This window comes from Pelecanus crispus, chromosome 18 (genome assembly GCF_030463565.1).
Source record: "Pelecanus crispus isolate bPelCri1 chromosome 18, bPelCri1.pri, whole genome shotgun sequence".
Taxonomy (NCBI): Eukaryota; Metazoa; Chordata; class Aves; order Pelecaniformes; family Pelecanidae; genus Pelecanus; species Pelecanus crispus.
Genome location: NC_134660.1, coordinates 6393423 through 6417719, shown reverse-complemented (window position 1 = coordinate 6417719; position 24297 = coordinate 6393423). Strand labels below are relative to the sequence as shown.

Here is a 24297-nt window from a genome sequence, read left to right as displayed (position 1 = left end):
TCTTCTGCTCCCCGGGTGCTGCGTGCCCCCCCCCCGCCATCTCGAGCCCCTCTGAGCGCAGGGATGCGCTGGGGCAGGCTCCCAGAGGCGAGTCTCTGGGGCCAGACCAGGCTGCCGTGGCCAAATTCAGCACAGCAGCCCCAGGGCGATCCCAGGCAAGGCTCGATCTGGGGGGGCAGGTGCAGGGCCAGGGGAGAGAGAGGGTATAAAAGCCTCCAGGAGATGTAAACTGGCCCTGCTGTCACAGCGTGCGCTCGGGAGAGGACCCGGGGCCGTGGACACAGAGCGAGGAGCTGCGGCAGGGGAGAGGGAGCACTGAAAACCTTTCAGAGCATGAGCAGCTGATGAGGTTCCCCGAAACACAGCAGGAGGAATAAAATCCTAGTGCAGCCCAGGACTGTCCTGGGCTGGCTGGGCAGCTAGCTATGGCAGGCAGGACTGGGGTGGCTGGGGGACACGGAGCCCTTGCAGGGGACAGCGCTGAGGACAGGGGAACTGGGGCAGCGCCTGAATTGGGGCAGCGCGTGCTCTAAGCCCCGGCGAAGGCAGAGCCTCTCACAGCACTGCCTTCTCTCGGCGCAATCAGACCGAGCCCTGCGTGGGGGTTTGTATTAAACGTTTACGAGGGTTCAAAAAAGGTGTACAAAAAAGGTAAAAGCCACACTTGTCTCTTCTCCTGGGAGGGGCTGGTAGAAGCCCCCCTGCCCCCAGCATCCCCACCTTCCTCAGCTGCCCAACACCATGCTGTGCCCAAGGCAAAACACCCGCTGGCAGCCAGGGAGGGTTGGCAGAAAGCTCAGACGCTTGATGTACGTTTACACTCAGTCCTTAGTAATCTTGACATTCTATTCACGCTGCTCTGCTGCAGCCGGGGATAACCCCTGTGCCTCAGAGAGCCTATCCAAAGGGAAAATCTCCTCGCTGGAGGCCATCACGGCTGAACACCAGCAATACAAAAAGCATCAGCGCTCGGGGTTACTCCCTATACAGGGCAGGCCCCAAGCGCACAGTCCACAAATGCCCAGGGAGACTTCTACAGCCATGAAAGAGCGACCTGAGGAGTGGTTCCCTGTGTGCCCCAAGCATCCAGGAGCCAGGGCTGGGCAAGCGGGGATGGGGAAGGACAGACAGACACCAGCCAGGACTTGGCTCAGCCCCCACGCCGCAGCAGCACGTTCACATGGGGTAGTTGAGAACGACGTCTTGCTTGGCCAGCTCCAGCAACATGGGGTCGTCGAAGAACTTGCTGATGCTCACGTCCTCGCTCAAGCCCTGCAGGGTAATCGCAAAACCAGAGGTTGTTCCTCTGGCAGTCAGCACTCGTACAGCCATCGCAGCAGACATCCCACAAAAAAGCCCTGGTGTCCCGCAGTAAGATAAATTTTCAGGCTCCAGAGGAGGCAGGAGAATTTGCAAGGGATCAGGCATTGCTCAGTGGCTTGAAGACACCTAACAGTCTCTCAGGAAGCTGCAAATGTGTGGTTGCTGCTGCTGAGCGCATCTACCAGCTCACTGCCATCCCAAAAGGGAGTTTGATTCCCTCTGCTCCCTGCGCAGCCCCAGGTGCCCCTCCAACCCCTCAGCCCAGCTCACTAAACCAGCACAGAACCCAGTTGTTGCTTTTTCTGCAGGACAAACGGACTAAAGCAGGCCACCAAGGGGTCAGATGGGCGCTGGGGAGGGAGCGGGGCTCAGCGGACGCTGCAGGACCCCGCTTTTGGCTGGAGTCGCTGCCAGATGAGTCGCTCGCGGGACTACCACAGGCACCAACTGGCAGCATGAGGGATCAGGAGCAAGGGAAGACCCGAGGCACAAAGGACATCGGTCCACTCTGGGAACACAGAGGGGACATGGCATGCCCAAGGGACAACACTGCAACAGCTCAGCTGCCGGTACAGATGGACAGAGGGACACTGTAGGGACTGCTCCCAGCCGTACCTTCCTACGCCTGGTCTTGATCATGAACTCTCTGGCCAGATGTGGGGCTGGCTGGGGCTCCAGGGGTCGGATGACGATGCTCTTGTCCAAGGGGTCACCAGGCACAATCTGAAACACAGGGCCAGGAGGTGAGAGCGATGCTGGGGGCTGGTTCAACCTCCTGGAGAGCCTGAACTGCAACAGGAAACACCCCTGGACCCTGCGGACACTCCCAGCCTTGGTGTGACAGCCCCAACACCCCATCTGTTCTTCTGGCACAGAAAAACTGTCACGTCGCTGCTGGTGATCGTTCTGCGAGAAGTCACTAATACAGTGCTGCTAACCCAAGCCAAGAACACGTCCCACCTTCCTCACTTGCCGGCCTACTCTAAGACCCCTAAAAGCCTGCTAACCAGAACAACCCACGTGGGGCCCAGTTGGCGCAACCCTCTCCAGAAATCAGGCATGTTTGTTCTTTTCAGAGCCAAGCCTCGGACTTTTACATCTTGACCTTTAAGGCAGCTCTTGGGGCTCGGTCGCTGCTGCTGCTCCCACCTGGCTGTACCACAAGTAGCTGTGCACCTCGCAGTGGTAGCTCCCACAAGACTTGATTTGCCCCAGACTGGGACAGTATTTTGTCCCAAACCCTGTTTTCCATAGGTTTAAAAAGCCTTCTCTGAGATGCAAAGCCAAAGTGTGGCAACCCACGTCTTACAGCAGACCAACAAGTCCAAGCCCTGCTCCAAGTCCCCTGCTCCCCAAGCTGCAGAGTACCGAGTGCACCCAAACAGCTTCCCTTCTCCCGGACAAGGACGTCTTCTCTCCAAGCACCAAAGGACCTTTATGCTCAGCCAGCAGCAGCATTCAGCGCTCCCTCGCTAGGGCAAAGGGCGATGTGAGTTGGAACGAAGCCATTAGCTTCTGGCAGACGCTTAACAGCTAGCGTACAAAGCCTCCCAACTCGAGATCCTTTGAGGATGTTCTCCAGAGTTGTTCTGCCCTCTGTGAGCCGTGGCACTGAGCTCTACTGAGAGCACCTACCTGGTGCCTGATCCTACCATGTCCCTCTTCCCAGTCTCACCAGGGCATGGACTCACCTGCCAGTGGTGGAAGACAGAGAGTGAGAAGGCTTGGCCCTGCGTGTGGGTCCTCAAGTCTGTCTCAAAGCCAAATGAATCAATGGCTGGGATGAAGGCTTTGATGGTGTAGAGAGGGGAGCCCGGGATCGGAGCATCTTGCGTCACGTGGCCTCTGCCAACAGAACAACACATTAGTTTTCCTGTACGTCACAGAATCACAGAATGGTCTGAATCAGAACCTTGGGTCAGGACCTTAAAGATCATCTCGTTCCAATCCCCCTGCCACGGCACAGACGCCTTCCACGAGACCAGGTTGCTCAGAGCCCCATCCAGCCTGGCCTTGAACACTTCCAGGGATGGGGCATCCACAGCTTCTCTGGGCAGCCTGGTCCAGTGTCTCACCACCCTCGTGGTAAAAAGTCCTTCCTAATGTCCAATCTAAACCTACCCTCTGTCAGTTTAAAACCGTGACACCTCGTCCTATCACTACACTCCCTGATAAAGAGTCCCTCCCTATCTTTCTCATAAGCCCCTTTTATATACTGGAAGGCTGCAATAAGGTGTCTCCAAAAGCCTTCTCTTCTCCAGGCTGAACAACCCCGACTCTCCCAGCCTGGCCTCGGAGGGGAGGAGCTCCAGCCCCCTGATCATCTGCACGGCCTCCTCTGGACCCACTCGAGCAGGTCCATGTCTGTCTTACGCTGGGGACCCCTGAGCTGAACACAGTACGGCGTGGGTCTCGTGTCCCTTTATATATTCTCTTCTCCGAGACTCAGGAAGAACCAGTTACAAACCAAAGGCTGCATGTGATCCTGGACGTCCCATCCCCACCCAGCACAGGAGCAGGGATCAGTCAAGAGAGGTTTCAGCTGTCACTTCATACAGATTTCACCCTCTCCCCTCGATTCACAAGCAGTGCTAGGAATGTGAACATCTCTAGCAACCCAGATCCCAAGCGAGCAGTTACTGCTTTGCAATACTAAGGCGATCGCAGTTGGTCGGAGCAGCTCACCTGCGCCTGGCCAGGACTGTGTACACCGCAGAGACGCAGTCGGCAGGAGCCTGCACCTCCACGAAGTAGTAGGGCTCCATCAGGCGAGGGGTGGCCTGTGGGGAGAAAGGGACCCAAGCCACTGAGCTTCCAGCAGCGCCAACACAATTTGGTTCAAGTAAGAGTCGGGGACTGGCATACTTTGGTCAAATGCAGCACCTGACTGGGGATGAAAGGGTTCCTGCTGCCCCATGGCTGCCCAAACCAACATCAAACAAACCCTGAAAGGAGCTTTTCTCCTTCTGGCCATGAGTCATATGCTTCCCTCTTCCCCACACCCACCCTTCCCAGCAAGCCAAACAGTAGCAAAAAGCAGAGACAGAGCAGATGCACACAAGTTTCCAGCCAGACTGGAACGTGATCGCTTGTAAAACCCATCTGCCAGCCCACAAGGGCGCTGGAAACATTAATGGATAAATGAGTCAGTTTGAACATCCTTGGGGCAGATACTGCAGCACACGTGCAACCCACGCTCCCTGGAGCCCACAGGAGCTGGCACGGCACGGGGTTCCGTCCTTGTCACGCACAGTGTAGTCCTCACCATCAAGAAAGCAGAATATACCACTCTCCGGGCTGTCGGGATGATCTGTCCTCCACCCCGGTGCAAGGGCTCCTGAGCAATCACTGCATCCAGGATCTTAAACTTCACGTTGCGGATCACTGAGGAAGGGCAGAAATGACAGCAAGTGACTCGAGGGGGATGTTCTCTGCCACACCAGCACCAACCGCGCATCCCCAGAGACCCTGAGCACATAGCAAACATCCAAAGACCTAGAGCCACCAGAAGTTCTCCTAAATTTAATTCCAGCAGCGAAGGCATGACCACGTCCTGCACATCCAAGACAGGCAGTTCAGCAGCTTATCATGCAGGGTGCTCAATGATCTGCACCTGAACTATACGAGGAGCAGAGCCGAGGTCTGGAGGAGGCAGCTTGCCAGCTATCGGGCCCTGCTTTGTAAGCAGGCGGCAAGTGCCAGTGCCTGGGTGGCAAGTGCAGCCAGGAAAACATTATCTCCCTTGTCACCCATCCCCAGTGCTGTCCCCAGCTGCGGCGTGCGGAGGGAACTGGCCACTGAGGGACTGCACCAGCAAAATCACTTGGGTGCTTAGAGGTGGAAGAATTTAATCAATCTTATTAGCTCCACTTCTCTGCAGGTCCTACTTACATTCGTCACAGAGAGGCCCTTCCCTGGTCCCCCACTGAAATCCCTGCACAATGCTGTCCTTCACAGAGCCCAGCAGCGACTTGTCCACCTACAGACAGACAGACAGACTGCTTCAGAGACCACATCTGCATCACGAGGCAGTAACAGACAGACCCCAGTGTTTAAAAGCCAGTTTCTAGAAGAGCAGCAATGTCCCGATACCCCCAATGTCTATCCCTCCCTCTCACAGCTCAGGGGCATTATCTTCAGAGTTTGGCATCTAGAGCTATAAATTAAAAGAGTCCATATTTTGGTAATCCTGAAAGGCAGGCCGATTAGTTGCCAATTTTGGAGGATGCCAGCCCAAATAGCAACGCCTGAAAAATTTGCTAGCCAGTGTAGGAGCATGGTGGAGAAAGCACAGCAGATCTGAGATCTGGCAAACCAACAAGCACTCCAACAGCATTAGGACCTTGCTGCAGGCTCTGGAAGGAGCGGTCACCTCTTGGCACCACAGGACAAATGTCTCACTGAAACATAACCCCCTGCCTGCGTTTCTCACCTCTGAGGGCAGCGTATCGTCTACTAGGATGTTTGGGCCAGTGGCGTCTGGCCCAAAGGCCCAGATGGAACGGGCAGCCAGCAAATCCCAGTCATATTTGGTCTGGAAGAATTCACCCAGCTTCTTTCTGATAACAGGAGGAAGGAAGAAACTTTAGGAAACAAGTATCTGACCTGCACTCACAACATATTTATGACCCTGTTCCCTTCAAACATAAAAGGATCTCAGCTTTTTACCTGGAGCAACTTGTTTGCGGAGGCAGGGATGCTCACGGACTAGCTGATAGCAATATTGAACCAGAACCCCTGCCTAGAGGCTTCTGGCTTACACTGTGCACCCTGCAGATCCCAGCATTCCCTTTTTTCCCCAATTATTTGGTTCTAGATGGACGCCTGCTCTCCCCAGATTGGTCATACCTGTTCCACGTTATCTGGACCACTTCATTTTCAATGTCCTCTGCGAGTCCCTTCTCCAGAGGCTCAGCAATCATCGTTATCTTGTTCCTGAGAAGACAAACAGTTGCAATTAGTACGCAGAATGATGGAAATGGGAGTAATTGGCAGGACCTCGGGGACTGCAGTGCCTCGAACCCAGCTAGGGAGATGAAGCCATCCGTGTCCTTCGCTGTTACTGTCTTGCTTGTAAAAACAGCCCACGCACTTAAAAACTGCTCTCCGAAGTCTGCTAATCTCCAGAAGCAGATTGCTAAGGGACGACATGGCTCCATCCCTCTTGCCAGACGTCCAGCGCTCGTCCAGGCCGCAGAAGGAAGCCCATGGGCCGGGCAATACGCCTCTACCAGAGCCGGCACTCACTGTGTCCGACACATGGGACGTTGCCTTGGAGAACCCCACCAACGCAAGTAGCCTGCCCCCAAAGCAGGTCACTCCACATGCCCAACAGTTCAAGGACCGACCTAAGACTGGAACTTTCTGTTCCCAAAAATAAGGTTACCAACCATGGAGTGAGTGTATCAGAACAAAAGAGCATAAGAAGAACCAGAAACTACAGGGGAACACAGGAAAGCCACATTCAGCATATGACAGATCATGATTTCCCTGAAAATTCAGGCATTAAGACGTCCTGTGCTCCTAGATTTCATCCTGGTTATTCAGCCTATGTTCCCTCCCAGGCCTCTGGCTTTCAAACATGTGCATCTCACAGCGCATTGCTGGAGGAAGGAGACAAGACCAGGCTGTAAGACTCCCGTGCAACAGCAGGAAGGAAAAAAATCCGTTCCAAGACTAAGAACAAATAAGAGAAGAGAAAGCTTTTGCTCATGAAACATTTGGGAAGTTACTGAAGGCAGCACTGGGCTCTTTGGCACCTGCTCTAGGATCCCAACACAACTCCTAGTCTTGGAAACACCACAAAACTGCTGACAAGGTGTGAAATTTAGCTAAAAAAAAAAAAAAAAAAAAAAGGCTGTGGCTCTGTCTTTATTCCCTCCATTCTGAGAGCTCTTACAAAACACAGAAACGTCCCTAGGACTCAAGCGTGTTATTGAGCAGCTCAGCAGAGCTGCCGCAACGGCAGGCTGCCGACACAGGCACACGCCACTTGTCTGGACAACAGCCACCCAGACCAGGCCCCCGGGAGGGGTGAAGGCTGGGGTCTCCAGGGAACCCCTCCGCGGGCCCATCTCCAACGCCCAGCTCGCCCGTGGGCTCTTACTTCTTGTTGGGTGTCTCGGCAAAGCACTTTAGGGAGGACGTTTCCACCACTGTCTCGCAGAATGTCACAACTGGATCGGCGACCTGGAATAACGACAACAGGTTTGTAAGGTTTTCAAGTACTTTTTTGCTTTTAAAGAGACTGTTTGAAACCTTTGAACACCTACAAGAAAAAACTGGTTCACCTGCCAGTGTTTTAATCGGCCTTGCGTATGAACCACGGAGACCTGCACAGGCAGCTTTACTAATTCCTTCATTCAAACAAGACAGGAACATTTAAACCTAATTCCAGATACGAAAAATTCTGCTCAATTTATTTATTTAATGCTAGCCAGGCAATGGCTGAAGTACAGGAAAAGTCTGGAACATGGTCACACACCCCTCTCCAAGTCAATTTTCAGGCTCTCAGTCACAATGGTGTGACACAGTCAGGCTGCAAGAGTTACTTTTGCATCCCAACAGCCCTTTTTTTTCCTTTTAAAAGGACCTGACAAAATCCATGCTGTACGTTCAGCTAGGCTTATCTTCCCATTCTTCTGAGACAGGGGAACAAGCCCCCCTCCCCAGCTGGGAAAACCCCTCTCATTTCCTCACCTTGATATCAATCTCTGAATACATCTTCCGTAGATCGTGCATCACACAATCCAGGTAGAGCTCCCCCGTGCCCAGGATCACGTGCTCCCCAGACTCTTCCACCTGAAAAATAAGAGAGGGGTTCAGCTGATAACATTGCTGCTCACAGGCCCTTGCCTTCCAGGCTCCTACACAAGCCTGAGGAAGTATTAGCTTTAAATAAATTGGTTAGGATCAGAGCACCCCAAGGAAAGCTGCTCCCGCAGCCTTTTCTAGCAGAAAGTGCTGATGTGCTCTGCAGAAAGCTGCTTCCCTGGCACAGCAAGGTGTGTGTTTTTCTGCTGGATTTACAGTTTTCTGCTATTTCTACATGATTCATGAGGTCAACTGCAACAGCATGAAAAAACCCACAACAAACAAAACAACCTACAGTAAAAAATTATTTATTTTTAAGATCAGCCTACAAGGCAGCCCACAGCATGAGCTGAAAACAGCCACACATACACCAGAAATACCTTAGTAGTAAGTGAGGGGTAACTCTTGTTGACTTTGCGGAGACCATCTAACATTTTGGGGAGCTCCGAGGGGTTGACCGGCTCTACAGCTATTTTGATGACAGATGTGGTGTTGAACTTCAAAGGACGGAAGATCTGAGCCTGAAACCAGATAAGGACAAAGAGCTGAATCTCTGCATCATTAGATGGCCACTGGCGTTGGACACGGCATTTGAAGCTGTTTTGTCTCCCTCAGTGGCCCTTGTGCCCTGGCACCTTGGCAGACAAGGTTCCTTTAACCTCACCCCTGCAGCTTTTGGCATGCACTCCATCACCTCGACTCTCTGTAAGGCTGAGCGATACCAGCTGCGCACAGTACCTCCTCGTTGCCCCGAGGCTCCGTGACAGTTGCGGTCTTCACTATGGGCTGGTCCACTCCTTCTATAAGCACCCAGTTGCCAGCAGGAACCCGGTTTACCTCAATGTGATACCTAAAAGGCAGGGAAGCGTCACTGCAGCGCTCGCTGCCTCCAGCCCCGGGCCCCTTGCAGCGCTGTCCTCTTCCCTGTCCCTGGCAGCAACAACTCCAGGTGAGTCCTCTCCCAAATGAACGTACTGCCAGAGGTTTCCGTACCTCGCAACCGAGATCCAGAGGCGTCCGACAGTGCAAATCTGGGAATCCTCCTCATCTTCCAGGGTATAGTTTTCTCCAAGGACCTTCACAGGCTGTCCAGCATGGATGGTACCGCTGAGCACTCTGCCGAAGGCGTGGAACTGAACGCCATCGTCTGTGCTGTACATTTTTGTTGTGTGACACATCAGTGGACCCTTTCCAGGGCGAGAGAGAGAGAGGGAGAGAGAAGAAAAAATAAGCCTCTTTCAAAACCCAGTCAAGAAACAGACACAGACCTGGTATCCTCATTGATACAAAGGGATTAATGGTCTGGAACTTAGAAATACTTCTTTTGACTTGCCAAGTCCTTCACTTCCTTCCACTGGAAGCCTTACATCTCCTTGCCCTGTACGCAGAACCCTAGAACGACTTCGGTGGACTTTTCTGGAGCAACCCTTACTCCTCTTGTGGAGCAGTAAATAGTGGTTGGAACAAAGCCACAAGAAGAAATGTCATCTGCTGACCCGCAAATCAGCTCTGGGCAGAGCACCCAAGCCTCCACAGACCACAGCTCTCAGTCCCATAAGGTCACCCCACAACTGGTGATCTGGTGACAGTCACCACTGTATAGTTTTATGTGGGTAATCACAACTCATTAAAACAAGCGATTCATTTTCTCTCCAGACATTAGAGCAAAAGTCATGGGCAAATTCCTCACTAGCTGCTGGCTGGCGTTGGTGGCTCTAGACAATTCTGAATGACAGCTCAGTACAAGCTGTTTGAGGAGGAAGGTTTGTGCAAGGCTTTGATAGGGAAGGTGCTGACTAACTAATGCAGGGCTATTTTTATCAGTATAGTTCAGATCACTTTTCTCAGAGTTTGGAGAGAGAATCAAACTTCAAGGAAAAGAGAACAAAAAGGCAGCAAAAGGACACAAAATCACCCTGCAGTTCCCACGTGCTCTGAAGTCCTGACCTAGTCCTGTTCTTCTCTGCACACTGTCAAACAATTCTCTCTCTCAAGGGCTGCCCTGGCAGGCAGCTAAAGTTTCTCAGAGTGAAGAAATTTGTTTCGGTATCGGATGAGAGGTTTCAAAATGCTGGAAGTCAAATCTGTGCAGATGGCTGTCTAGGAGGCAGCTGCCCTGTCAAGGCAGTGAAAGAAGGGCATATTTGCCACGCTTCTGGACACTCAGAGCAAAGCAGAAGAGTTTCCTTACATCAGGGTCGCATTCACTCATGGCCTCCCCCAGATCAGAGTCAACACCGCCAGTGTAGGTATGCTCGATTTTCGTCTTGGCTCCCACCTTCGGGGAGGGGATATGCTGCACACACATGTCCACAAAGCCTGGAAAAGTAATGCTTCATGAGAACACGATTAAGCGGCGTAGAGGAAAGAAACAGACTCCAATAAACACAAGGCAAAGCCATTCTGACTGCACCACACCCACAGCAATGGGGAAGATGCAGGCAGTGTCTCAAGCTGTCCTTTGGGCAAATGGCTTAATATTTTATATTTGGAAAGCTGAGAAGGGATCTGTGCAAGTGAGCGCTCCATGGCTGTAATACAGCACTTAACTCTGTTGACGTGAGCCTAGGGTATTGGGAAGATTATGGAGGGGAAGACAAACAGCATTTACCTGTGAATTCCCCAAAGAACTTCTTGCAGACGAGCCGCAGGAGGGGCCGAATGTTCAGTTTCAATTCCTCTTTGGTCAGGTGGATGCCAAGTTCATCCAGAGTCCTGGGCAGGGTCGTGTCCACATCCCCCACCACCTGCAAGACAAAAAGCACCACTCAGCTTCGCTGCAGGGGTCCAAGACAATAACTCCCAGGCGCAGCTTCGCATACCAGCCATCACACTCAGGGCTCTTTACCTGCTCTGGTTTAGAGCTCACACAGAACTGGCTGGCTGGTTCAAGTCATCACTTGGCTGATATTAGAGCATGCTAGAAAGAGCAAAGGCACTTCTATTAACTGTGCAAATATAGGGCTATAGTTGCAAGGAGCAACAATTAAGGAGTTGCTCACTGTTGCTCTGTGTCCTGGTTTTGGCTGGGATAGAGTTAATTTTCTTCCTGGTAGCAGGCACAGTGCTGTGTTTTGGATTTAGGAGGAGAAGAATGTTGATAACACGCTGATGCTTTTAGTTGTTGCTCAGTACTGCTTATGCTAGTCAAGGACTTTTCAGCTTCCCATGCTCTGCCAGGCGCACAAGAAACTGGGAGGGGGCACAGCCAGAATAGTTGATCCAAACTGACCAAAGGGCTATTCCATACCATACGGCGTCATGGGCAGTATAGAAACTGGGGGGGCTGGCCGGGGAGCAGCGATCACTGCTCGGGAACTGTCTGGGTATCGGTCGTCGGGTGGTGAGCTATTGCATTGTGCATCACTTGCTTTGTATATTATTATTACTATTATTATTATATTGTTATTATTAGTATTTTACTTTATTTCAATTATTAAACTGTTCTTATCTCAACCCAGGAGTGTTTCTCACTCTTACTCCTCCGATTCTCTCCCCCATCCCATCGGGGTAGGGGGAGTGAGCGAGCGGTTGCGTGGTGCTGAGCTGCTGGCTGGGGCTAAACCACGACACTCTGCACCCCCAAACCCAGAAATCTGTGAAGATCCGGCTGTGTAACAGGACACGCGAGTCCCACAGGCACCAGCCACACCACCACCCCGTGCCCAGCCCTCGGCCGCTCCTATCTGGAGCTGTGGGAAGGAGAACGAACCACCACATACCTGAGCCAAAATCTTGTACAGGGGCTCCAGAATGAACTCCACAAAACTGCGCTGGGAACTGCTTGTTGGGGCCTTTTTAGTGAACTTCCGGCTGTTGGGGGACAAAAGGAGAGACATGAGGAGCAAGCACTCTGCAGCCTGCAAGCAGCCCTACTGCAAACACAGCCTCTGCTCTTCCCAGGTTATCTTCTCCCTCCCAGTCTCCCTGGGAAGCAGTCATGGACACAGGAGTCATGCTTACTCCAAACAAAGGCCAAAAAAGGCTCTCTGCTCCCACTTGCAGGATTGAGGAGGACCACATGGATTCACAGCAAGCAGGCGGCCTGACTCAACCCTTCCCAGGTACCACTCCACCACAGGACCATAGGACAACTCAGGTTGGAAGGGACCCTGGGTGGTCATCTGGCCCACATTTTACAGGGAAAGGAGGGAAAAACCCATCAATAAACTAATGGACATTTAAACAGGCTTCTTACGTCTTCGGGTTGAAGTAGATGTCGCCCCAAAGCCGCTTTGCAAACTCCTGATAATTGATATCTCCTAAAAGGAAAAAACAAATGATAGAAGTCTCTCAGATGTCACAGTTTTTTCTCTCATCTTGGAAATCTTTGGGTTTTGGCTTTTAAAACAACCCTGAGGATTCAATTTAATGGACCAGAGCTGGTGAGTGAATGCTTGGGTCCCAATTCAGAAAAACTGATTAAGCCCTCACCTGGGGAGACCAGGCAGAGAGGTGGGCAGAAAACAGTCCACTGAGGACGACAGCAGCAGCCCAGGTACACCGTGGGTTTGCACACTTGCTTCTCAGGAACATTTCGCCTCTCTCAATTACACACAAGGTTAGAGCTGAGAAGACCTGGCCTGCCAGACGCCACGCTGCAGGAACCCAGTTACATCTGCTTCATTTTCCAAATGTTAACGTTGCAACCTGACGCTGTAGTGGCAAGGTGCTGGGATGGCTTACACCCCATCTGCCCCGTAGGCTTATCACAAGCATTTTCTGCCTTGCTGAACATCTCCAGGTTCTTTTCTCTTTTTCAGCTGATGCACTAAGCGCATAGCCAAGTGCTGAAGGAATAGTGTAGTGCTTGGCTGTCATGGTGAATTTACAAATAATAAGACAGTGGTGATAATTTACAGCAGTTTCCAAACAAGCTTTTGCTGTGGGCAGATGTGCAAGCATAAGAAATTTCACGGTGGCTGAGGTTCTGACAGTTAAACTACTATAACTCATGTTATTTGAAGTGTGGTGGCTGCACATAAAATCCCTGGTGGCCAAAATCAAATGCTGCTGACTTCCAGTACCTGTTCAGCTCATGTCTGCCCCACACGGATGGCATCTCCCACCCACTGAGCCCTTGTCAGTCCCCCAAAGAAGGGGTATCATCCTAGCAGGCACTAAGTTAAAGCTGTGATGCCCAGGGAGCTCATTTATTTCTCCAAACTCACGAGGACACACGATAGTCCTGACGCATCAGTCCCTGACCTCTACAACTTCATCCTCCCTCAGGCTAACTTCTTTGCAAGAGCTAGGCCAGCTGCTTTACAAAATCCTTCCTCCCCTGCTCACGGCTCCTACAGATCACCCCGAATTCCCCAGTGTGAGACTTCAAAAATCTTGGCTGTACAGCTGGCTAATGCAAGCAAAAGGCCCACTTTTACAAGTGGCAGATTGCCTTGAGTGGGCACCTGGGGAACAGAAGATTAAATCAAAGCCAGAAAAAGACAGTTTCTTAAAAAAGAAAGAGGGCAAGAGTGCAAACCTTGTGGGCCAAGCTTGTGCCCGGCTGCAGCTGAGTCTCAGACTCTGAAGACTTTTGTGAAAAGGCAGGCAGAACTTAACTGCTTCGCTTCTGAGCTGTTCTGATAAGGAGGCAAAGCGCAACACATACACTTGCCTTCAACTGCCATAGCAAGACTTGTTTTTTCTGCTTAAGGGTACGTATAAAATATTGGCTTCTGACTCAAGAAACATTTATCAGGAAAAACTATCTAGCTAAAAACAAGTTAGAACTGTATTTTTGCTTTTTACCACCCATGGCTCAGATCTGCAGTAGCTCTCAGCTCCTAGAAATTCAAGAGCACATATGCTGGCCATATACGTGCAGCGAAAGCCAAAGCTGAATGGCTTAGAAAGCCTCAACAAAATAGGTTAGGAAATGAGATGTTAAAGTGTACAAGGTTTCTGGATAATCCTCACCATATGTGTCTGCATAAATCTTTGCAAAAGATCCCAGCGTGAAGCAGATGCTGTACTGCGAACTGGAGAAACACACGTTCCCCAGAAGGGGAGACAGAACGAGGTTCTCATCGGTGGAATACATGCTGAGAGGAGACAGTTTTTAGACACACACACAAAAAAAAAAAAAAAAAAGAAAAAAAAATCAACGTTATGAACCAAGGAAGACACTTAAATCCACTTCCCACACCAAACAGCAGTATGTGATAGGCAAGGATTCTACACTGCCAAATAGCATCTTAAAATGGGCTGCAGCATGCCTGCCATCAGAATTTCAGGGTCAGTATCATTTTATGACTACAAATTTCAAAGCGTTAGTGTACTGAGAAATATTTAAAGACCTAGAACTAAAACGTTACCAGCACAAGTGCTTTGTATTTTTTGTCAGGTAGAGTTTTTCTTTCCCTAAAAAAAGGCAGCAAGGTTGGTCAACCAAGCAAGGAAAAAGATAATACAAGGCAAATAACGTAGGGATAGAATTGAATCAAAACAGTTTTAATGAGTTTGCAAGCATGCTAGGCAGGATAAGTTATCCTACTCCGAGCTGCTTGATGTCAGCAGCCACTGAACAGAGAGACGTGCAAGTGCAAATTCAGTTTGGGGTTATACAGGCTACGGCGCAGACACACACCCACTGAAGGGAAGAAGGCTCTTAAGAACTTCACCTGGATGCAGAACCCACAGAAACGATGCATTGCTACTGTCACAGCTAGAGAAGATGTCCCTTCCCTTCTCTGGGCAGGGTCTTGCAAGAAGATTTGACCATAGCAATATCATAGCCTCTGCTTAGGGGTTGGAACAGCAAGCTCCTGCCCATTTTGTAACCAATGTTTATGAGCTTTGAGACATCTCAGCCTAAAAGTTGGGATACAGCCTGGACAATTTCAGTTTATTTGAGATATCCGGGCGCACAGAAGTTTCCTGCTCCGGACATGTGTCCACTTTCCCTACTTCTTAATGGGGGAAAAAGAGCTGATCCCATGAAGCTTGTCAGAATTCAGGCAGGATTGGCCCTTCCTGTATAATTCAATATATTGGCTGAGATGAATTTCCAATCCTTCCTGCCCCATTTTCTATGATTCAACATATCAAGAGACTAACTCATGAATTTTTAGGCACACATTGGACTCCCAAAGGAAAGCACCTGCAATGGAACAGGGACAGCAAGCACCAACAACGCATCATCCCGTACACCCGTACCTGATCAGACCATTAACTTCGTCTACGATATGTCGGAGTTTGTAATAAGCATCTGTAGGGGGCAATTTCAGCTCCAGGATCAGTCGGTCTATCTTGTTGATGCACACGGTCACCGCGAGCCTTTCCTGCACCGCGTGCTTGATCAGCCTCTCTGTGTTCAGCATCACCTGCAGGGAATAACGAGCACAAACACCCCTAGCGAAAGCCATCCGCAAAATGCTATCTAGGGCGTGACAGACAAAGCAGCGACCCTTACGCACAGGGCTGCGACTCCGGAGAAAAGCCTAAGCTCAGCCACCAGCAATCAGCTAATCTTCCTGAAATTCGTAAGTAGGTGCTAATCCAACCGAATTCCTTGAATCCTACCCTTTGGATATCTCTGTTACAAATAACCTCCTCAATTTTAGGTATCATGGGGATGGAGATACAAACAAGTTAGATGATCAGCCTACATGCATCACGTCAGCCACGAACACAGAAGCCAGACACTTGACCCCATTTTGTCTGGAAAACACTCTCGCTTCCCAAACTGTCCTCCAAAAACCCTTCATCCTGGAAAGCTGAACCCATCCCAGGCCTCCATGCTAAGGCAGGATCAAAGACTCCAGAGGAAGAGATTTTGAAGTTAACCCCTATGAGAACCTGGCACTCACCCCCTCAGCCGCATCTATGAAAAGTACAACGCCGTCCGAAATACGAAGGCCAGCTGTCACCTCGTCAGAAAAATTGACGTGACCTTCAAAAACACAAAATGGTAGTGAGAACCAGAGTAAGCCCTGACACCAGCAGCATGGAGGGTGGAAAGCCATCCCTCTGCTCTGCAGCTCGCTCTGGTCACTGGCATCCAGCGAGGCAGAACGCAGACAGCTTTCTCCTCAGACAGGGACCCGGGAGCAGCTGCCAGGGCTCCATATAGGGATTCGCTTCAGCCTTAATGCTATTTTTTGAGAATAAACACAGCAACTCATTTAACAGGCACTTTTCCTCACATTTGTTACCGTTTTTCTCACAGCTCTGTGCAAGTACTGCAGGAAAAGGAGGAAGATTACTTCTCACCAAAGAACAACAGATGCCTCTCCCTCCAGTCTCCTCCTGCGCTCTAACCTCCCTCATCTTGAGCTGTAACTCAACAGATGTGTCCCAAGACCCTCTTTCCTAAAGTTTGGCCTTGGTTTCTTACAAGTTGATCCATGATTATGTTCCCCCCACAGGAGCTTGCCAGAGGCTTGAGGGAACTTGCTGAGTCTCACTGTGGGGCAACGGCATTTGAGAAAAGCACGGTCCCCACTGTGCACGATACCTGGAAAATCCAATTCTACACGTGCTTCTCATATACTTGAGTGAAACACATTTTCAGCCCCATTAGCCCTCAATTAGGCCTGCTAATGAGAAACACAAGCCTGACTAAAAGCCAGCTGCACAGGCGTTACCGCTGGAAGGGATTTCAGACGAATGAACTTAGCTAAAGGCTCAGGACTAGGCTGGAATCATCTACAAAAAAACACAAAACAAAACATGGGTTTCCGTTTGTGAAAGAAAACTTCCCAGGGTTTCACTGCACCTAGGTGACATTTCCAGATGAATCAGTGAGGTTTCAGGGTACAGATTCTTTCTTTGTTTTTCTGAGAGCCAATGCTACACAATCCCAGCGCAATCCAACACAGAAGCTCTTTGAAGGCCCTCATTAACCATCACTGTACGTGTTTTCACTGCCGCGCTCCTGTCAATAGCACTATGCAGAGGACCAAAGGGGTTTAATAATGAGAGAAACCTTGGTTCACGTGGTCATGTATCTGCTCCGCACATCAAGCTGCCCTCAGCTAAGTGCATCCCAAACCAGGATTTTCAGGATTACACAATTACCTGGAGTGTCGATGATGTTGAAGAGAAAAGACTTTCCTTTGGTGTCCGGCAGAACAATAGTCACTGGTGTGCTCTTGATCCCTACTCCCCTCTGAAAGACAGGAAACCGGGATTATCAGTTAAAAGGAAAAAAAAAAATATACACCACCATGTAAAGATGTAAAAGATGACCAAAGCAAAATCAGAAAGATGGAAAGAAGTAAACATCCATCCAGGACATCCTGTTACTCCCAGGGAGGGAGTAACAACCTCAGATTGCTGCAGTATCCAGCCCAGCTCCTCCATCCACACTGGCTCAGACTGGTGAGCTACCACTGCACAATCCATGCCTCATTTCAGCCGAAGAAGTATAATATGCAACACCAGAGACAGAAGGTCCATCTTTTTCTGGGCTTTCACCCTTCTGCTGCTATCAAGTTACACCTCAAAGCATAAGATTGGATCAACCCAGAGTCTAAAGTAGGGCATTAAGATGAAGAGAAAGAAATGCTTCATGGGATTGTTCTGGTCATGACAATATTTAGCGAGTAGGACAAAATAAGATTCCCATTCACACCCAACCACATGGAGTCAGAGCACCCAGCTAAGAGTTCCCGTCAAAGGAAACAGAGGAGAAATATGTTTATTTTGAAATCATAGGTTTTTTTCCCATCCATCACTGCTGTGAACCCCTTCCACCTCTTTCCCTCAAAGAAAACAGGAGTTACCCATATGCTGAGATAACTCTGGTACAGATTTTCATCATTCCACAGGTTATCATCTCAGATAAATAAAATCACACATGGAGATGAGGGGTGCAGGAAATAGAAGAAAGTCAGACCAGGGATCTTACTGAGGCAAACAAGAGGAGCAGATCATTTTGTTGATAACGAAAATAATCAAAATGTGCAAGGCACAAGAAGCTGTTAAAATGGAAGAGGAAACTGCCTACAGTAAGTAACTGTGAGTAAAGCATGAGACGACTGGATAAAAATCACTGCCTGTTCTACAAGACTCACTTACCTCTTGCTCTGTGAACAATATATCAGTGTAGCAAAGCTGCAAAGACAAAACAAAAGTCAGAATATCGCATTTTTGTATCAAATATTAAGTTTGAAGCAGGACACAAGAACTCTTTACACGTGGTTAAGGTGGCAAGTAAGTGACAGAGACAGAATTAGGACTGAGCTCTGGCTTTCCAATCCTACTTTCTAATCACTAAACCACATTTTCCCCACGTACAGTCACGCTCCCTCTGAGCGGAACAGCCAACCCATGTTCCCCAGGGCAGGAGTACACCAAAAGCCGCCCACTTACGTCCTGGTCATAGCGCTTCCGGATTTCTGGGTGCGTCTGTTCTATCAGGCAGTCAACAAAACACGTCTGAAAAATACCAGACCACAAGAGAAAGGAGGCGACTCTGTTCAGACAGATAAATACAAGTACAATCCCATCCCTCCAGCAGCAGTACAGAGAAAGTTGGGCACGTTATCATTTCCACGTGGCTGAAAGAAAACCTACAAATAACTGCAGTAGCAAGAGGAGCAGAAAGAGACTGCTGCTGCAGAGATTGAGGGATCAAGAGCAACGGTAAAAGCAAGCAACAAACAGATCATTACTACTACCCGATACGCGTTGGATATTCACACTACCTTGCCGTGGTGAAGGTGCCCACACAGAGTCACGTTTCGAATTAGCTCCGAGTTGTCCATCAGATCTGCCAGGAAACTGGAGGAACAAAACACAAAAGACTGTTGGAGGCTTCTGCTGTGTCTAAGAAAAGCAGGAGCCATTTCAGCTACACTTTCTATCCAAGGTGCCCCCTGAATCCTCTCCAAACTTTCATTCTGCCAATGCCCTGCGGAGGAAGAATCCCACTTTCCAGATGGGGAGGACAAGAGAGTTGGAGTCCTAGACAGATGGCAGTGGGTGGGAGGATACGGAGCTGGTGAAACTGCCAGCGATGGAATATTATTGAATATTTTTCTTCTCTTCTAGTCAGTATTAGAGCAAAAGTCACATCCATGTACTCAGATGATGAAATACTTCCACTCAAATAGTGGCAGGCAGTCAAGTAAATCACAGAGCTGGATAACAAGCACCCCACGCAGTTTTAAAAGGTAGCCACAGGGCTCCGCAGACCATTATGAGTTATGATTTTCAGGTCTTAAAACACCGACGTTCCCAGGACTCAAGGAAACAGCAACGGAATTTAAATCTTTTTAGAATCAGCAACTGAGCCGGGTAATGATGGGCCGGTCACTTCTGCATGGATCCTGGCCCAAATATAATTGAGATCCTAAATTACCAACTCCTTTAAAAAATAATGGAAGGCTATAAAACAAGTATCCACTGCTACAGGTCTGCAGAAAATAAGTGCTGTCAAATAACCTCCTTTTTAAAAAGATTTAATTTTCACTGATGCAGTAGACTTCTTAATGTACAACATTTTGATTAAGAGCTAAAAAATAAAAAAATCAATAATACTACTGATTAAAAGCTTGCTTATTGGTCTTAAAATAAGGCTAAATGGGAAATCAATACCAAGCTTGCAGGTTTTCTGGTTAAGTCCCACAGAGAATTTCTCCTGGCCCCGTCCTAACCATTTATATCTACAAACAGGATGAAGAGGAATTCATTACAGACGGAACGAGCAGAGGAGACAGGGATCAGGAAAGCGGTAGACAATGAAGAGTGCAGGTCATTGACTAAGAGCAAAATGGACTGATTAGAAAAATTAGGGCCACAAAAATGATCCGAGGGCTGGAGCCCCTCTCCTACGAGGCCAGGCTGAGGAGTTGGGGTTGTTCAGCCTGGGGAAGAGAAGGCTGTGAGGAGACCTTAGTGCGGCCTTGCAGTGCTGAAAGGGGGGCTATAGGAAGGATGGGGACAAGCTTTTTAGCAAGGCCTGTTGTGACAGGACAAGGAATAATGGATTTAAACTAAAGAAGAATAGATTCAGACTAGACATAAGGAAGAAATTTTTTACAATGAGGGCGGTGAAGCACTGGAAGGGGTTGCCCAGAGAGGCAGTGGGGTCCCATCCCTGGGAACATCCCAGGCCAGGTTGGACGGGGCTCTGAGCACCCTGCTCTGGTTAAAGCTGTCCCTGGCACTGCAGGGGTTGGGCTGGATGGCCTCTAAAGGTCCCTTCCAACCCAAAGCATTCCATGATTCTATGAAAAATAAGACCCAGCTGGCTTTTTGGTTTATATCTGGCTATATCAGAAACCTCTCTGATCAATGAACACGGCCGGAGTGACGGTATCAGGGGACAGCCCCGAGAAGCAGCCATTCCAAAGAGGTCCTGGGCATCCAAGTAACCAACTGACTGAATACAAACTCCAGTGCAATTTTGTTGCCAGAAAATAACAGGATCCGTGATAACACGCAGCGGGACTGCTCACGTTGGGGTCTGTTTGGCGCACAGGGAACTGCTACTCAGCCTGCATCTGGTTCTGGGACCTACACTTGAAGACGACTATTAAAAATTGGAAAAAGCTCTGCCTAGCCATGAAGTGGCGTATGGCAAGACGAGCCTAACAAGACACTCACGCAGCTCAATCTGTTCATCCTCAAATAGGAGACAACATACATAAACACTGTGCACACGAGGATACAGAGCCCCTCCACCCATCGGCAAAATGTAGACGCTGATGCTAAGATTATATATTTTTAATAGAGAAAGTAAACAACTGGTTTTACTCCTTTCCAAAGTTGCAGGAGATATTACATCTCGGTCTTTAGATTTGTTTGGAATTTTTTCCAGGGTTTTCTCCCAACCCTGGTGGCCCAGGGGCTGCTTTGCAACCAGCAAACACCATCAAGTGCAGCAGAATCATAGAATCATAGAATTGTTTAGGTTGGAAAAGACCTTTAAGATCATCCAGTCCAACCATTAACCTACACTACCAAGTCCACACTAAACCAATCAAGGGTAGACTAGACTGAACCATGTCCCAAAGTGCCACCTCTGCCCGTTTTTTGAACACTTCCAGGGATGGGGACTCCCCCACCTCTCTGGGCAGCCTGTTCCAATGCTTGACCACCCTTTCCATGAAGAAATTTTTCCTAATTTCCAACCTAAACCTCCCCTGGTGCAGCTTGAGCCCACTTCCTCTCGTCCTATCGCTAACTACATGGGAGAAGAGACCAACACCCAAGTGCAACTTAGCTGCAGCATTATGCTGACCTACGACACAACTTTGCATACAACCGACGGCATAAAAATCCTGCCCAGAAACTCCTCCTGGATAGATGGGAATTAATTTGAGAGAGCAGCAGGCCAATGGTCACTGGGATCACCCCAAAATGTCCCAGTATGAGGTGTGCCACACCCTGACCATAGAAATATTTCTTGAGCCAGTCAAGAAAACTTGCTTTCAGCAAATCTGCACCACAAGGGTTTCCGATTATCAAGCTTTGTATCAGCTCTCAAGGTAAGACTTACATTCTAGCGTCAGAAAACTATGCACTATGCTGCATTATGTGGAGGGAAAAATATCTGTGAAATGGTTAGTCTTGTACTTTCTTCCTCTTCTTTTTGGTTCCAAATCTGTGAAGCAGCTGCACTCAGTTCTGTTGCTGGTGTCAGTAAGAAACAAAGCCAATGCCCCCCGAAATCTGCCTCCTCCACAGAGTACACAGCACTCTGCCTCCCCACCTTTGCCCGTAAACAACAAGGAGTGAGGAAATCACAGCACAGATGGCTTGATCCAACATACATGCTTAGAACCCCTACATATTACTTACTCCATCTCATAGACAGTGACCGGTAACGTCTGTTCCATCAGAGAGAATTTTTTGGTTTTCACAGGTTTAATAATAGGCTCTGAAAACAAGAGAAAGAACAATAAAACACTGCTACCAGAGACCGTGAACGGTCGTAGGGAACAGCAACTTTTGCAGACAAACCCACAATCTTCAAGATGACAGATCCTCTTAGCTTTTTATAAAAGCAGTTGTACTAGACAATTGTTGCAGGTCCCTTCCAACTGAACTATTCTATTCTATTATAAAAGGATCAAATTAAATGACTTAAATGCATTTCCATTTCTCCTTAAATATCTTTCCACCATCTGATGATATCTTTGGCATTTGTAATAATCCCGAGTGCCAAAATCTGCACACCGCTAGACAAACAAGAGTCTACGCGTTCCTGGGGCTGAGAGGGAATTGGGAATTCGAAAGGAGCATTAAAACAGATGGGGAGAACGGAAGGGAATATTATTTTCCCGTTTCCAAGGATCCATTAAGAGTATTCTTCTCCCTCCATACCCGACTCGCCGCTTCCTCACCACTCACCAGTGAGAGGCTGCGTGTCTTCCTCTTGTACTATCGTCTCTACTTCGGGCCCGTAGACCTCCTCGGCGGTGGGATAGTATTTCTTATCCTCATGCAGCACCACCTCCATCCCAGGGTGGTCCTCGTCATGGTCCCCCATATCGTCATCATCGTCATCATCCTCGAGCTGCAACCAACGCTGACATCTAGCTGCTGCCGGCACCCAAGTGCTTTACAAACACCAGTCACCCCAGAAGGTACAGAATTGTACATCGAAAGAGAGCTACGAGCCCAGCCAGGGAGCCACCGACACGGCCCCGGCACCTCACCCCAGGCGGCAGAGCAGCTCGCGGAGGTGCCCTCTGCAAGCAGCACAGCTCTTCCTGCTGTGGGACAGGGGCACAGCTTGAAAACAAACAGCAAGAGCACTGGCAGCAGCTCCCACCCCTGGCTCGCATACACAACACAACCCCGATGGCGCACGCGCACCACTTTCAGACCAACTGCAGGAACGGGCGACTAGAAGGGGCTCCCTCGGTCCTCCCGCACCTTCCCGTTGTGGCACAGCAGCCACTGCTGTCCCCCCGCCCTCCTCACTCGCCTTTAGTGTCTGTGGAGCCTTGCCCTGCCTTCACCGCCCGGGAGCTGAGCTCCTTGCAATACTGCTGCAGCATTAGCGCGTGTTACTAAGGGCCTGAAGTCCTCACTGAATGGATATGGATCCTCCATTTGATTGAGCACAAATAAAAAAGCCAAATATGGCTTGAGCTACAGAAACTCCCAGTTCTAACTGCAATTCAAGCGGAAATTTTGTTTTTCCCTTTATGACAGGCACAGGAGGGCAGCTTTTGCTGAATCCTTTAAAAACAAAATCCACTCTGATCCTCAGGAGTCAAATTCCACCACTAAACAAAGCCTCACTGCAGAACCAGAGCGCGGCACGGAAAAGGAATCGCTGGCAGCTTGTGAAGAGCGCGGGGCTGAGCCCCTGCTGCCGTGGGGGGGACGGGGCAGGACGAGGCCCGCACCAGGCTCCATGGGACGCTGCCCCTCGCCGCCGCTCACCTCGTCCAGGTCCTTGGACTCCCTGCCCAACTCATCATCGTCATCGTCCGAGTCCAGCTCCGGCCCGATGTAGTTCCCGAACTCGTCGTACAGGTCGGTGTCCATGCTGGGGGCGGGGAGGGGGTCAGAGCAGGGGGTGGGCTCGGCCCCGCGCACCCACGGCTCCTGCCCGAGCCACCCGCAGCACCCAGCGCTGCGCCGGGGGTCCCTGCCCGGCCCAGATCCCAGACCCAGCCCCGGCCCCAGACCCAGACCCAGACCCAGACCCAGACCCGGCCCGGCCCCGGCCCCGGCCCCAGACCCAGACCCCGGCCCCAGACCCAGACCCCGGCCCCACACCCAGACCCAGACCCCAGACCCCAGACCCCAGATCCCGGACCCAGACCCCGGACCCAGACCCAGACCCGGCCCCGGCCCCCGGCCCGTGCGCGACCCTCCAGGCCCGCCCGCCCCTCCCCGGAGCCCTGCACCGCCGCGGGGCCCGGGCCTGCCCGCCCAGCGCCCTCCGCCTCCGCCGCCCCTCCCCGGGCCCCTTCCCTCACCCCCACCTCCGCCGCCCCTCCCCGGGCCCCTTCCCTCACCTCCGCCCCCTCCCCGGGTCCCCCGGCCCGGCCGCAGTCCCGCTCTCACCCGCCGCGTTGCCCTCGCCGCCGGCGCCGCCGACACCGCCGCGGAAGGCCCCCGGGCTGCCCGGTCTGCCTGTCGCGACAGAGCCCCCCCCGCGCCCGCCGTCAGCGCCGCGCCCGCGGGAGAAGGGGCGGGCGGGGCGGGCGGGGTCGGGGACGGCCCCGGCGGGGCCCCGGTGGCGGC

General features: G+C 50.6%; 1 protein-coding gene across 1 annotated transcript; it reads right to left on the bottom strand.

Annotated features, from left to right (window-relative positions):
• Nucleotides 1-639: 639 nt before the first annotated feature.
• Nucleotides 640-24134, bottom strand: EFTUD2 (elongation factor Tu GTP binding domain containing 2). Its single transcript, XM_075722694.1, has 28 exons — nt 24118-24134; nt 23488-23593; nt 22444-22609; nt 21892-21970; nt 18792-18867; nt 18457-18522; nt 18163-18198; nt 17161-17251; nt 15951-16033; nt 15298-15464; nt 14059-14183; nt 12335-12398; nt 11859-11949; nt 10748-10883; nt 10328-10455; nt 9130-9323; nt 8875-8986; nt 8517-8657; nt 8023-8124; nt 7430-7512; nt 6172-6258; nt 5756-5882; nt 5215-5302; nt 4589-4707; nt 4009-4103; nt 3015-3168; nt 1939-2046; nt 640-1272 (listed from the first exon to the last, which is right to left on the bottom strand). The coding sequence occupies exons 2-28, from the start codon at nt 23590-23592 to the stop codon at nt 1177-1179; spliced, it is 2919 nt and encodes a 972-aa protein (XP_075578809.1). The 5' UTR covers nt 23593; nt 24118-24134; the 3' UTR covers nt 640-1176.
• Nucleotides 24135-24297: the final 163 nt, after the last annotated feature.

Coding starts and splice junctions, on each gene's coding strand:
- EFTUD2 (XM_075722694.1), bottom strand. CDS start 23,592: ATGGACACCGACCTGTACGACGAGTTCGGGAACTACATCGGGCCGGAG. Junction 7,513..8,022: donor ATTCAGAGATTGATATCAAG/GTGAGGAAATGA, acceptor TCGTTATTCCAG/GTCGCCGATCCAGTTGTGAC. Junction 4,104..4,588: donor TATATTCTGCTTTCTTGATG/GTGAGGACTACA, acceptor TTCTCCCCACAG/GCCACCCCTCGCCTGATGGA.